Source organism: Tinamus guttatus, unplaced genomic scaffold, assembly GCF_059628265.1.
Source record: "Tinamus guttatus ecotype Peru unplaced genomic scaffold, ASM5962826v1 Tinamus_guttatus_pri_ptg000045l, whole genome shotgun sequence".
Taxonomy (NCBI): Eukaryota; Metazoa; Chordata; class Aves; order Tinamiformes; family Tinamidae; genus Tinamus; species Tinamus guttatus.
This window is the reverse complement of record NW_028288579.1, coordinates 3,090,006-3,104,570: the sequence shown is the minus strand read 5'-3', so window position 1 is coordinate 3,104,570 and position 14,565 is coordinate 3,090,006. Positions and strand designations below refer to the sequence as shown.

The 14,565-nt window shown below is 50.3% G+C and overlaps 1 protein-coding gene across 2 annotated transcripts; it reads right to left on the bottom strand.

The window, feature by feature from the left end:
• Positions 1 to 7,576: 7,576 nt before the first annotated feature.
• TMEM100 (transmembrane protein 100) lies at positions 7,577 to 13,673 on the bottom strand. Of its 2 annotated transcripts, none has more exons than XM_088538097.1 (3): positions 13,559 to 13,673; positions 11,062 to 11,242; positions 7,577 to 8,409 (listed from the first exon to the last, which is right to left on the bottom strand). In XM_088538097.1, the coding sequence occupies exon 3, from the start codon at positions 8,345 to 8,347 to the stop codon at positions 7,943 to 7,945; it is 405 nt and encodes a 134-aa protein (XP_088394223.1). In that variant the 5' UTR covers positions 8,348 to 8,409; positions 11,062 to 11,242; positions 13,559 to 13,673; the 3' UTR covers positions 7,577 to 7,942. The 2 variants fall into 2 exon arrangements, with proteins under 2 accessions (XP_088394223.1, XP_088394217.1); XM_088538091.1 differs by having other exon boundaries at positions 13,554 to 13,667.
• Positions 13,674 to 14,565: the final 892 nt, after the last annotated feature.

The following is a 14,565-nucleotide window of genomic DNA, read 5'->3' as shown; positions in this document are numbered from 1 at the left end:
TGCTTGTGATTATAAAAGTGCATTTTAAAACGGTAACATTTCTTGAAGGGGAAATATTAAGCCCCCCCTTTTTTTTTTCCTACATAAAACTCAGAGATTTTCTCCAGGACAGAGAGAGAGTCAGAAGCAGCTTTACACTTAGTTGTGCTCTGCATGTTGCTCTCTTAGTCTTCCACGTTACATCTGAGAGAGACCTACAAAATATCCAGCAGGATGTCTGAGGCCCCAAGCGTGTTATAACTTGCAGTGGGGCTCAGCTTTACAGTTTCCTCACTGACTCCTGAAATGTTTCACAGGAGAATGTGGTACCTGCTTGCTCAGCTGAAGTCAGAGCCCTGCTCTCAATATCTCAGGAAAAAGCAGACATAGAGACCCAGTCAGAAGGTTTGATGTTATTGGGATGGTCTTGAGTAAGGCACTTGCAACACTCAATTTGTTCTGCTGTTGTTTTGGAACAGGAATCGAAAATACTATGCTAAGGTCCAAAACGAATGAGCCATCCAATCCCTTCCTCTATTGTAAAAACCCACATCTTGCAAAATTCATTTTATTGGCTTATTTCTGGTCCAGAGATTTCAAAACATATATGGCTGCTCTCCAACCCTTCCTTGAAAGACATGAAATAAGCCTGTGTAATGTTTAACTTGGAAACAATATCCTCATTGTATACAAATTCCTTCCCAAGCATATGGGAAAAACCCATCAGGGCAACTGGGAGTTAGGGAACCTTCACCGTGAAAAGTCGGAGGTGTCTTTGAGACAGGACATTTCACAGGACAGCGGTGTAGGAGGTAGGACAGTGTTTTTGGCTCCGGGGATTAGCACCTGGCTTAGCTCTGAGCATCCCCGTGTTGTGTTTGCAGCACTCTGAAAACAAATCCCTGGCCTCTGGGTTGGCTCAGCATGTTACAGAGCTGCCCCTCGCCTGCAGCAAATGCACCTTCTTCCTTCACTCCTTGGGGAAAAGCCACTGGAAAGCCAGGGATGTGTCCAGGAAATCCAGACACCATGGCCTGAGAAGCTCCTCAAATACATCTTCAAGAAATGGCTTGAAGTTTTGATGGAGAAGAATATATAAATTTTATTTACTCAATTCTATAAAACTGTCTTGAAGAAACTCCTTTTATATCAGAAAAGTAGTTGTCAACAGCTTGGGGGAAAACCTTGCTTTTTATGGAAAAGCGTGAAAAACACGGAAGTTTTGTGGTTGCTGCCACTGAGACAAAGGGAGCACCTGGGAAGCGCTCTGGTTCCTTCGTATCCGTGTGCTGCTCAGGACGGGCTTCTAAATTCGGAGAACTGAGCTTTTCAGCAGCTCTGCTTCAGTGCAGAAAGAGGAGGGTGAAGCCTGACGACTGTCCACAGGGCAAGGCTGATCATCCCATTTGAAAACAAAGAATGTCTGGAAAAATAAGCGTGAGAAAATCTAACAGGAATTAATCCACTTGATTAGGAGCAAATGGCTAATGAGAAGCGTAGCGAATTAGCCCACAAGGGAAAAATTACAAATACACCCAGACTCTTGAGCCAGAAGCTTATACTTGAACATGCACTACAAAAATGCTCTAAAATATCATAAATGTGATGAAGATGAGCTACATAAGCACGGCTCCTGCAGGAGAACGCTGCCTCTGAGCACTCGCCCACCAGCACACTTAGAAACCCTTTTGCATGACCCGGTGCTGTGAAACCATCGTCCTCTGCCCATGGCCCCGGCTCCTCCTTGGCGGCTCGAGGGCACCTGGAGCATCTGCCGACCCCTCATCCCATCCCGGCCCTGGGACACTCGTAACGCTCGGAGCGATTGTCGGGATCGTCTGCAGAGCTCCAGCATCTCACGGCAGCAGCGTTTCATATCGGGGATGAGAGATGCACCCACAGGGGGGATAAGACAAAAAACTAACAGGCAAGACGAAAGCATTTCCTGTCTGCTTTCTCATTCCACCTTTTCTAAAAATGCCTAAAAATTAAACCCCTTGATCCAAGGAACACCCTTTCCTGCAGAAATGAATGAAGAATGCATTTGTCGAATTCTTGCATTGCTGCAAGAATCGTTGCATCGCTGCGAATTGTGCTAAGCTAATCAGATCCCCATTTTCCAGGAGAAAACTCGTCACGTGGGGATTTGTGAGCGCTGGAGCTGGGGCAGTGGGACATCTCCTTCCATCCCGGGAAGCTGTGGACGCCGGGCCCGCGCGGGAAGCGCTCCCGGGACTCTGCACAGACCCTCCATGCCGGTTGGGATACGGACGCGATGCTCCTACCTACGCAATAAGTATAAAACGGATAAAACTCCAGCAGATGGCGCTCAGAATATCCCGAATTTTCCTCCGGCCGCGCCGCGGAGCAGAGCGCGGAGCAGAAGCTGCCGCCCGCGCTGGAGCGGGGCTCGCGGGGACGGATCCGGCACCCGGTTCCTCGGGACTGGCCCGGGGCCGCCGCTGCCATGGTCCCTCCAGCGCCGTCACCCCGCAGCCGCCGTGCCCTGGGACCGCGGTGAACGGCCAGGGAAATGAGGTTCCTGGGCTCTTCTTTTCTAAAAAAGCAAATGCAGATGCCAGTCTTATTGCAGTGAATTGCGCATCTTGCAAGTGTTGACATGTGAGCAGATTGGGGTGGTCTGCTCCGCGCCTGGGCTCTTTTCAACGCTAGACGTGTTGGTTCTGTTTCCAGATCAGGAAGCAGCTGATCCAGCCACTGCACTACCTTATGAAATGCCTTTATTTCCAGGGAAGCTGCTGGGAGAGCAGGATGCTTCTTTGCAAACTCAGCTCTGAGTTCAGGCTCTGAGCGCTCTGGGGAGGAGCGAGGCCTCGATCAGACCTCGAGGGCAGCGCCGAGCGGAGCCGCCTTCCCGGGGCGCGCGGCGGGCCGGCTCCGCGCATCCCGCATCCCGCATCCCGCATCCCGGCGCGGCCGTGACGCCGGGCGAGCCCGCGGCTCGTTCGCGCGCAGGAATGGGAGGGTCAGGGCCATCCACACACACCGGCATCCTGCTGCCTATTATTTCCTGCCAGCGCTGGCGGCGCCCCAAGCCCTAACATGACAGGTGGATGGAGTTCACAAGGAAATCATGTCATGGGCCAGTTTTCCAGGAAAGCCGTTAACTCTATTCACAAGCCCGCGGATTCCAAAGGGAAGGCGGTGGAGCTGGGCAGGGGCCTGCGCTGCTCTTATTTACCTTTGTATTAACAGCTTCTTCGCTGCCATTGCTTGCTGCAGCCTGGACATCGCTCCCTGTCCGCAGGGTCTGCCTCTCCCAGGCTCAGTGCCTGCAAGAACCCCAGGGCACTGTCCCTGCGAGCCCCAAACACCTCCAGGTCTTCAGCCGGTAACAAACATCCCCTTGTCGCCAGGCCGGCAGGGAGGGGAAGAAATAGGAGGAGAGATTCAAGGCTGATGCTAAGCAGGGACCTTCAGGCAGTTTGTAAGAATGAATAAGGAGAATACAGTCAAGGATGTACCCAAAATAAGACTTATATGATTTGTAAAAGTTTCTGCCGCTCAACCAGGCAATGTACAAATTTGTGCAAAGTCCTATGGTCCCTTGGTGACTTTATGCATCATGTCCAGCATTTGCGCTGGTGTGTCCTTCTTCTGCCTTTTCTTTTGTTTTTCCTCTCAGTTTTTAAAATTTAAGACTTTTTGTCTCTTAGTCCAGAAAGAATAGCAGAGTAGGAGGTGGTAGTAGTCAATCCAAGAAAAGTGTTTTCCAAAAAGGACATATTTGCCACAAATGCAAAGCTCTGGATGCATGGCTAGGACAATAGACTCCAACTGGCTGCACACAAGAGGAAGGACTAGGTCCTCTCTCATGTTAGTAGTGACATCAACAACGTGAATAAAAGCCAAAAAAATTGAGTTGATTCTGCAGTTTAAGATCATTGTTCTCCTATATATTTTAGCCTACAAGATTTAGTCCACACAGAAAGCTTTATCAGGATTTGTCTTGGTTTTCACATCATGCAGAGCAATTCTTTATTTGCTACTGTACCCTTAGCTACAAAAGCACTTTAGTGGCAAGGATTTATACTGATGTAGCTTAAAAGTCATACAAGCTAGAGGTATCAGAAAAACATGAGCAAAATGGTAGCTCTGCTCCTCTTTGGAGCTCCTTGTAAAAATAAGTCAAGTGGAAGCTGCCAACACGCCCGTGGCAGGCTCCATTTCCAGTATTTCCAAGGGCTGCAGCCCTGGACTTTGACTCTGGACAAGCAAAGCTCAAGCAGGAATACAGGATATTCCAGAGGGCTTCTTTCTGGCCTCCTCGGGATCTTGATGAGGCTTTCAGGGCTTTCTAAGCGTTTAGACCTCTGCTTTGCGCCCTGGCTCCTGTGGTTCCTATTCCGTAGTGATACAGCAACACTGCACAGTCAGAGCTCTTTGGTAACAGGAGCCCTCCCAAGCGTCCAAGGCAGAGAAACAGAGCTCTTTGGACACAAACCCACAAAACTAGCCTTTTCTGCTCTCCTTTTCTCTTAAAAAAAAAAAAAAAAAAAGACCTGGAAAATTATGGTATTAGAACCACAGTCACGTACGACACGTGACAAATTATGTGACTTGGGAATCGTAAATTGGGCGTTTTGACTTGAACAAATATTGAGCATTGTCATACCAAACTGATTATTATTTTAAAATACTGTCCCAAGCCATAACCGGCTTTGTGTACAATAGCAATACAGGGTGTAGTTACAGACACAATTTCCTGTGCTTAGGTTTTGAAATTATTATTTAAGATCCCCGTAACATTTGCCTGGTGCACCAGCGCAATTCCCCTATTAGATAATTTTCTATCCTTGTGAGGGCAATTCTTTGTGCGCAACTACCAGGCCTTTCAGGAAGGGAGAGACAAGCAATTGCGACAATAAAATTTGCATCAGCTCCCACCCAGCCTCACCCAGAACCAAAATACCATTTGTCGCATTCAAAGGCCTTTCACACCAGAAGGGAAGGTGTTTCGGAACGGGAAAGTCATTCTGCTCTCCGCAGGGTTGCATCCTCCAGGCCCACTTTTGCCTTTCGGGTTCCCACAAAAAGCACCAAGCCACAATTGCCGAACCCCAAATGGCTTCACATCCAAAATTCAAGGGATTGCATTAAACCCCAAAGCCAATCTGGGAAGCACAGAGGCTGGGATTCCTCACCGTAATTATCATTTTGCTCCTCAGAATGAAGGGCAAGTAAGGACAAATTCCTGCCCAGACGTTCGCTCACGGTTTGGTGCGGAGGTGCGTGTGCGTGGAGCTCGTCTCACGACGATGCAGCCCGTGCTCCATCCCGTGGTTTGAGCTGGAGGAGCCCTGTATTATGTAGAGGCACCTCGGCCTGTCGGTCAGAGGGTATTGCCAGAGCCCACGGTGGCGTCGGGAGCGTTGCTGTGCTGGGGGATCAGTCCTAGCACGTCTGTAATGCAGCCTGGCACAGCTTCCCTGTTCTTTAGTGTCTGAACGCCGCACAGTCGGACAGGGGCTGGTGCAGGCGCTCTGCTCTTCCCTCACATGGGTTAAACACAAACAGAGCAGACACGAGGGAGATTTCTAGCAGCGGAGGGAGATCTCCAGCCAGCAGCCCCCATGCACCCTCACGCAGCCCTCCTGCGCACCCGCTCGCACAGCTCGCTGCCTTCCTCCTCCGAGCTCGCCTCTTTCCTTTGGAAAAGCCTCCCTCGCGCCTCTCCTGTCCCTGCACACGGGCCCGGCCCACGCAGGGCCGCCGCGATCCGGGAGGGGGGACGGCGGCGGCGCGAGGCCGTTCCCACCCGGCTGCGAGCGCGGCGGGATCAGCGCGGCACCACGGGGACCCCGCGAGCGCGGCGGGATCAGCGTGGCACCACGGGGACCCCGCGCTCCCCTCGCGGCCCACAGCGCTCCATGGGGAGAAAGAACCGCGGAGAGGAGAGGGACTCGGAGCTATTGTGTTCCCAGGGGAGAGAAGATAAACAGTCCTGCTTAGCGTATCCACCTTTGCTGATGTCAATCACTTTTCTCATTTAAAACAGGAAAGACACCACTTTAGTCCACCTGTTGTATTATTTATCATGCTATGCATTTCCCATGAATTGTCGCTCATGCAAAACCTGTACCTCGTAAGGGGACACCCTAATATTTTTAATGACCTTAAGCGAAGTGATTGACACTAGATACCGGTGTCAGATGTTCTGGTGACGCAACATGTTCTCCCAGCAGCAGGAAAGCTTCCTGCCGTGATTAAGTGAGAGCTATGGAAGTGCTAAAATGTGTTGTCAGCTTTCCTCTGATGCAAGTGATTTTATTATAGCGTCTGGTAACCATGGAGCGTGGCAACGCAAATAGTGACACCAAACATCCCCTCCCATACATGTAGCCATCTCTATTTAAAACATGCAACGCACTTTGCAAATCCAGGGATAAGTTATGGATGTAACAAGCTTAAACCACACAGGGCAGAGGAAAAGGCGGCACCGAAGGCAGGACACCGGGGTGGTTTTGGCAGGAGACGCGCACGGCGCGGGGACGACCTGCCCAAGGCAAGGCCCGGGAAGAAAAGAACAGTAATAAAGAAACCACATCAGCCCTTGCAATCTGGGGTGGGTAGGAGCAAGAAAAAGCAGCCTGTGAGCGTCTCCTCTGCCTTGGACACCCTCAGAAACACGCGCTGAGGTGGACGCCTGTGCCTTAGCCCAGCACTGCTTGTCCTTCACAGCAGGGGATGAAATAGGTGGTTTTGCTCCAGCTCGGGACCAGCCCTCACTTATTCATTACCTGAGAAAGACTGGAAGGCTTCTGGAACACAGGATTTACAGAATCAAAACATCTCGGCCATGTACAGCGGCACCGGAGACCTGCATTTTCACTCAGATTCATAATCCCAACACTCACCCAGCAAACACTTAATCCACGACTGACCTTGCTTCCATGAGTAACTCTCAATAACTAGATAAAAGTGACTATGCCAATAGGTGTCTGAAGTACTGACCCTATCATTTCTCAATAATTGTGTTGTTAATGAAACTGCAAGAGGAAAGGGCTGTCAAATCAAAATCCATGCTCTACTGGGGTTCTGGGAGCAGAGCAGTGGGATGTGTGTTCACGGTTACTGTCACAGCTGTTGTTCTACAAGAAAAGAAAAAAAAAACATGAAGTAGTCGAAGTTGAAGGTACAAGTTAACCTCATAGCAACTGAAAAAAAAAGATTTTCTAAAGCTCTAGCAGCATTATTATTTTAATGAAATTTAATTTTTCATTTTATAGCAAAATAATGAAAAGTGCTAAACCTGACCACTTTAATTTACAAAAAAAGTCTCATGTATGAAGCTATACTCATACCTCGTTATTTAGGTTAGACAATATAATTACACATTTCTACCTACTCCTATTCAATATCAAAACAAAATTAATATTAGTTTGTTTTAAAGAGGGGGAAAAAGTACCACAGATGTCAGGAGGAGAAAAGGTTACCTAGAATCTAAGGATCAGCTTATTGAGCAATCTGCAGTTTGTCTGGGTGTTATTGCTTTTTTCTGAGCAATAATGTTCTATTGTCACGGGCAACCTGCCCAAAACGCTGCAGTCACTTCAGACGCTGCGACTTCTCCCTGCATCAAATGTCACAGTATTTAAGGAGATCTCTGGCATTTTAAGTCAGTTAAAATTATTTTCTTCGTTTTCACAGACTCCCTTTCCAACATGATCAGCATGTTGCAGAATGCTCTGGAGTGAGTTATGACGACATCATTTTCTATGAAGGAAATGATTTTTCCTCTGTCTTGGAAAGAATTACCACTATGTCTGCAGTAAGAAAAATATTAAGAGCATTTAAGGAGTTTTTCGATTCTTTCTTAATCCATTCCATTTTCATCCAGTTCATTTCCAACATTAAATTAAATCCTGCAGTGTGACCTACTGATAAATAGCCAAGTTGATTTACAAGGACTGTCTTCTGCTCAGCCTTCTCCTGGGTGTCTTTACCCAAACAAGGTTCGCTGATGCGCCACAAGCGCTGTCTGACTCTCCCGCCTCTTGGCTTTCTTATTTTGCTGCCTGATTTTCCAGCACACGGCGCTCAAAGCCAGCAAGAGGAGTCCCAAGGACAAGAGGACCAGCCCGAACACCGAGATGATGGAGCCATGGGAGTTGAAGCTGTAGGCCACGGCGGTGACCACGACGCCGGCTATGAGGATGACCACGCCGAAGGGGACGGTGCAGCGGTAGCAGGAGAGCTCCGCTCCCCCCGTGGCTGCCGTCAGCTGGCACTCGCTGACCAGCGGGATGGTGGTTATCACACACTCGTTGTTATTGCTCTTCTCAACAGTCACAGGATCAGGGTGCTTCGGCGCTCCCAGGATCTCTTTAATGGGCTCGTTTGTCATCTTGGTTTTCTTGGGTTAGTCAATTCTGAAGCTAGAGCAGGCTCTGCTGACCATGTGCTGTGCTGTGGAAAGAAGAGCACATATTCAATTAAGAAGCATTTACTGTTACTTGACAAACTGGGATGCACAAGAATTCCCCTGGGGACCCCAGGCTCTGCCCCTGCAACAGTTGGCACAGCTTAGACTCCCAGGCCAAGGGCAAGTTCCCAGACACCTACTGTGGAACCATCACACTGGAAAGGACAAACTGCTGCTGATGCTCTAAACCAGCCCAGTTCTCTTCCCTTGTGACTCCGGGCTCTGCTGCCCACCTTTTACGTCAAACTTGCCAGGGGCAAGCAGAGCTGTTCTAGCGTCACGGAACAACAAACTCTTTCTCAGAGAAGTTGTTACTTAGCAAAGTATTCAGATGGGTCTGACTAGGCAGGGTCCTTACAGGCCCATGAGACCATATCCATGCTGCTTTCCAGAGGGAGATTTACAGCAAGGGTCACCCATCCTTGTTGCATTCCTCTTGTCTCCATACACACACACACACAGCCCAACTGCCTCTGCTTTATGGGGAGAAACAGCTTTTGCCTCCACCTGGGCCCCCCGCAGCCACCCTGGCAGGGCTGGGGCTGCGGTGGCTGCAGGGTCGCACACCAGGACGCACGAGCAGAGCAGCAGAGCACCCCGGCGTGAGGCAGGGCTTCACCTGGGACACGTGAGCAGAGCACCCCAGGGTCTCACACTGGGATGGGTGAGCAGAGCGCCCCGGTGTGACACAGGGTCTCACACAGTGACACACGAGCAGAGCAGCAGAGCACCCCGGCGTGAGGGAGGGCTTCACCTGGGACACGTGAGCAGAGCACCCCAAGGTCTCACACAGGGATGGGTGAGCAGAGCACCCCGGTGTGACACAGGGTCTCACACAGTGACACACGAGCAGAGCACCGCCGCGCGGGCAGGGCCCGCTCTCTGTGGCCCGGCAGCCCTTCCTGCGGGGCAGCTCCCGGGCCGGTCTCCATCCCTCCCCAGCACGGGCTGTGCAGCTCTGGCTCTCGCGCACTGTCTGCAGCCCAGACAACAAGGAAGGCTGTTGGCAATGCAGAGCGCTTTTATCACTTTTATCACCTTCACATCTGTGACTAGGAAGTTAATTGCCAGATACTTGTATTCTCCTTTTCCTTTCCCACCACTCCCACCCCTGTTGCTAAGATATATCCCTCCATTGTGGAGGGCCCTTGGGCTTGTGTCTCACTGCCTCCTGCAACTGACTGCCTGGGCTCTGTGAGCAAAAGGACTTCACTGTTCTGAACACGCACGGCCAGGCTGTGCCCTGCGCCCGGTCACGGGTTTGTACGGGTGTTCCTGAACGCTGATGCCAGAAGGAGAGCTGAGCTCTGGTTTGACAGCCTGTGTCCGGCTGTCCTAAGGACACCCGTTAGGCTCAGCGTTTCACACAGACGCACAGTTATCTGTGGGGCTCAGCCCTGCGGGGTGCTCCGCACCGCCAGGAAGGGAACCCCGTCCCCACCTAACGACAGCAGCTGACACGGAGGATACGTGGTACCGCTAAGGGCAGGCAGGGAACCTGATCAGAACCAGACAACGCCAGCGTATCTGTGCCAGCACCTTGGTACCTCGTCCCCAGCCACGACCCAGCTGAGAGAGACCAGGAAAGCCTGGGATTGCTGTGTAAGACTATCCCCACGCTTTCCTGTATGAAAATCATGCTGGTGTCATTATGCTGCTGTGTAACCGATCTGGAAAACATCGCAAAAGTTCTGCATGCGGGGAGAAGTTGGCCCCAAAATGCCATCTTTTGAATTGTATCATTACTTGAATTCAGTCTGTTCAATGTTTTGTTACTAATTTGAAGAAAAAGAATATTTTGCCTATAAAATATCTCTTTGTTCTAAACATATTGTAATAACTATCCAAAGCTCTAAATATTTTCTTTACCAATGAAAGAAACAGGGAACCCTCCCACTAACTTGAAAAGTTTTTGGATAATGCATGACCAGTTTTGAAGACTTCAACATTTAATCAAGTATATTCCTGCCTGTCTCCAGAACCCCTGTCCCTCTGCTTCAGATACATGCCCAATATGAATTGTATCTCTCAGTTATCCCATGCAGAGATTTATGAAGTAAGGTATATACACAGCCAAAACTAACACAGATTTAAAAGCCTCCCAAATTACCAAAATTAAGTCAATGGCAAAGTACCAGTGCCTATAATAGGATGCAAGTAGACAGACGCTCATGAAAAAACAAGCAGCAAAGCTCTATTGAAATACTGCAATTTAAACAAGCAACAGACCCTATTCAAAATGTGAGTATTCACATTTTATGTTTATATTTTATTTTCACCCCCAGAAAACAGGGCACTAGATCCTCACTGCATGCACAGACACTCTGACTTATGCGAACAGGTGACTTGGTTCAGGTTTCAGAGCAAGAAATTTAGGCAAAGAGACCAGCAAACACCAGCATCCTCTCACTGACTGTATTAGAAATACTTGCACAAGGAGCTTGTTCAGCTCACAGGAGGAATGTGTTTCTGCAGCAATCTGTGGCTAACACCAGAGGCAGGTGAGAGGAAAGTTCAGCCCTGGAGCATGCAATATTCACTAAGAAATATAGGTTAAGATTTACTGAAAAAAATCTCACACTCCCCCCTCCAAAAAAAAAAAAAGAAAGGAACCCAACCTCAGCACACACACCTACCAGGTCCAAGCAAAATCCATCGTCACAAATCACCCAACTTAGGAAGCAGAGAAAATCTGTTCAAGACGTGTTGTCTCTATTCAAGGCAGTCGGGCAGCAGAAAGAGTCGTCCCAAGCTTTGAAGTGTCAGATGCTGCTGGGCGATGAATCGGAGGTGACAAACTTCCAGCGTGGAGGTTCCCTAAGGAGCAAAGCATTGGGGTGTTAAGGAGCCTCTAAGGAGCAAAGCTCCTTTTTGAAGAGTTTCTGCCATATTCTGTGTCCGGCTCCCAACCCAACAGAGCAGGGGATGTCCCACCTCCCGCTATCCTGCTTGGCTTCTGCCTCTTTTCTTGGCAGCAGCCGCTGATTTCTGGCCTTATGTAAGTTTTTCCTTTGATGATGTGACGTCTGGATGATGAGTGTCACAAGCCAGGCAAGCCCCTAGAAAGCGGTAGGCAGGATACGGGAGTTCACATGAATTTCTGCAGTTAAAAGTTCATTTAGCTCTGTTTCTATTGCTCACTTCATCTAGGGGAACCAAACAACTAAATTACAACTCAGATCACTTAGATTTTGGGTCTTCTTTGCCTCTAGTTTCTTTAAGCAAATCACTTCATCACTGTGCACTTCATTTTTCCTGGCTGTAAGCTGGCAAAGACAACATGCTTCCCATTATAAAAGACTTTTAAATCTATTCTGCTAGGTAATATAATCTCTAAAAAACCCTCTCTTAAAAATAAAATCAAATGAAATAAAAGGCCAACTAATTGAATCCAAGAGCTCAGAGTAATACACATAATTCCCTTATATTTAATATCCATCAGCCTTTTTGTTTCCTGACTTTTTTAAACCAGGATTTGTAACTCGGACAGGGAGTAGGCAGAACCTGCAGCAGTGCAGAGTGACAACTCCACAGAGAGCCCAGGGATGGAAACTGTTATCAGCTGCAGAAACAGCTGTGAAATCACCAAGCAGCTGGGTAAAACTTACAAAGCAGCAGAGATTTATGTTGCTAATCTTATTCAACATTCCCATTCTAGAGTGCATGAGAATAAATGTATATAATAATAACTTTAAAATGAGGGGGAGGGGAAGGTTTATCTGGACTGTGCTAACATTTCATAAGCACAAAAAGCTTCTATTCTTCTCCAGATGCTCCTAAGAAGAAGCCTGTAAGATATCTAAAGTTTATTTAGCTGATCATTGAAGTTGCCTAATAATAAGGAAGTCTCCTTGCCCATCTCCTTGAATATACATCCCTGCACACAAAACCAGCCAACAGCTTGGCTTCCTGAAAAGTTTGGAGGAAAACCCAAAAAGGAAAGCTTTCAATGAGTAATCTAGATTGCAGAAAAATAAAAGCAGACCTTGAAACTGTCTTATAGCCCATAGCTGCTCCTGGAACAAGGGTGGTTGCACTAGTAGGAAAGTCTCTCCCTGATTGTGCTCCTGAACCACTGATTTAGCATCATTCCTTGAAAAAGATGAATTGCTTTGTCAGCATTTACCTGTATTTGCCCTCCAGTATGTACAGCTTAATTATTTTAAGCAATGTCTTTATCAAAATTGACTGACAAGGCAACTCCTCACAGCCAGGATTTCTTCCCCCTGCTCCTTTTCCCCTTCTCTCCACAAAGTTGAAAAGCAGAAACACATGAAATGTGTCAGTTAAGCCTGCAGGACACTCACCCTGCTGCAGTTCAACGAAGGTCTCAGGAGTCTGCCCATACCCCACACAGCCCCACGCGACAGCGGAGCGCTGCTATTTCCCAGCCGCTACAATCCTAGCACCCTTTATGCATTTTATTCAGAGCCAGCGGGATGCGACTAGGTTTCTGCACCCATATCTTGTGCAACCCAGAAGAGCTGCTTTTTTGCTTATGTAAAATGCTAATAAGTAATAATGCCCATGTTTGTGGTTTTGCATTAAAGTGACCATGGGAAAAAAAAATGGATAAGGAGCCGTCCTGTACTGAGGGGAGAGCCGGAGTTTCTTTAGGGTTTAGCCGACGAAAGCGGCTCGGGGCCGCGGCTCCTCTCATGGGGCCCGTGGGCCGCAGGATCAGCCCCCGACCCCGAGCGGCGGCCGCGCTCGTCCCCCCGCGCCGCGGGATGCGCCTGCCGGGTCCTTTGCGGCACCAAGTTTTAAGCAAAAGGATTAAGATTCGGGCTCGCGCCTTTCGCGTTTTCCTGCCATGGCGGGGAGGGGGGATGCGGACAGTCCCCCTCGCCCAAAGAGCTACCCCGGCTTTGCAAAGTGCAGAACTGCCGGGGCGCCCGCAGAGCGCCCCGAGCCGCTCGCGCCATCCCCAGAGGCGCGTTCGGCGGAGCAGCCCCGGGGACCCTCGGTGGCCGCCGCGGGAGGCACGGGGCGCTGCGGACCCTGCTGCGGGGGAGCTGCGGCTGGAGCGGGGGCAGCTCCCCCGGGCTGCCCCGAGCCGCGACCGGCCGGGAGAGCGCGGAGCGGAGCCGTGCCGAGCCGTGCCGAGCCGTGCCGTGCCGTGCCTTACCTCACCTCCCTGCCGCCCGGGCCACCAGCCCGGCGCCAGCCCGAGCGCGGGATGCGGCGGCCGCAGCGGGGACTGGAGCCCTCGCCGAGAGCGGAACAGCCCGGGGCCCGGGGCAGAGGCGGGGGGCGGCCCCGCCGGGCTGGCCCGGCCCCGCTTTGTTCGCCGCAGCCTCCCGGGCCCCGCGGCCGCCGAGCCCGGGCCGCCCGCGGGCACCGCGGCGCGCGGAGCCCCGCGGCGGGAGGCGCTGCCTTCCCTTGATCCCGCTCAACGGAGGCTCCAGGTGGGACAACCCGCAGGGGCTGCCTGCGCCCACGGGCTTCTTTTTATTTTTCTAAACGTGATTTCCTTTCCTCTTTTCAGACAAAAAGCAGACGGGGGCTTCAGGCAGGGAAAGGCCCCGTTGGAATTCCGCGGTTAAGTTTACGCAGAGTTTATATTTAAAAAGGCGCTGTTTTATCAGTGATTGATACAAGAGCGGTGCACCAGATGTGCTTCATCAGCCTCTGTGTCTCTGAACACACACACAGACTTTTGACTCCCTTTTGCAGGGTGGAATCCTGGCCCTGCAGAAATTAGCAGCGAAGCTTCCATCAGCTTGGCTGGGCCAGGATCTCACTCGCCGGGTACTGCTGAGACCTTCACCGCGCTGGAGATGCTGCCAAGGGCTCATCTGCAGCTGAACCAGCTGGGGGCCTCTGGAAGAGCTCCACGGCTTTACCCAAGAAACTGGCACCTTTCACCCTGTTTGCTCATGCTCCCTCCAAATGCGTAAGCACTTCAGCAAAAACGGCACATGGGCTGGAGCTCAGGGGAACTGGCATTGGAGGGACCTCTTGGGCCAGAAAGCCTAGTCCTTCCTTATGGAGGCAGCTGTGCCACGCTGTATCCTTACATTAACCCAGTTCCACCTCAAACTAACAGGTTCCTGTTCCTCCCTTTGGAAACCTCTGGGCCTTCGCCATGGGATCTCTAGGAACCTTCATCGTGCTTCTGGCTAAATTTATTCACAGAT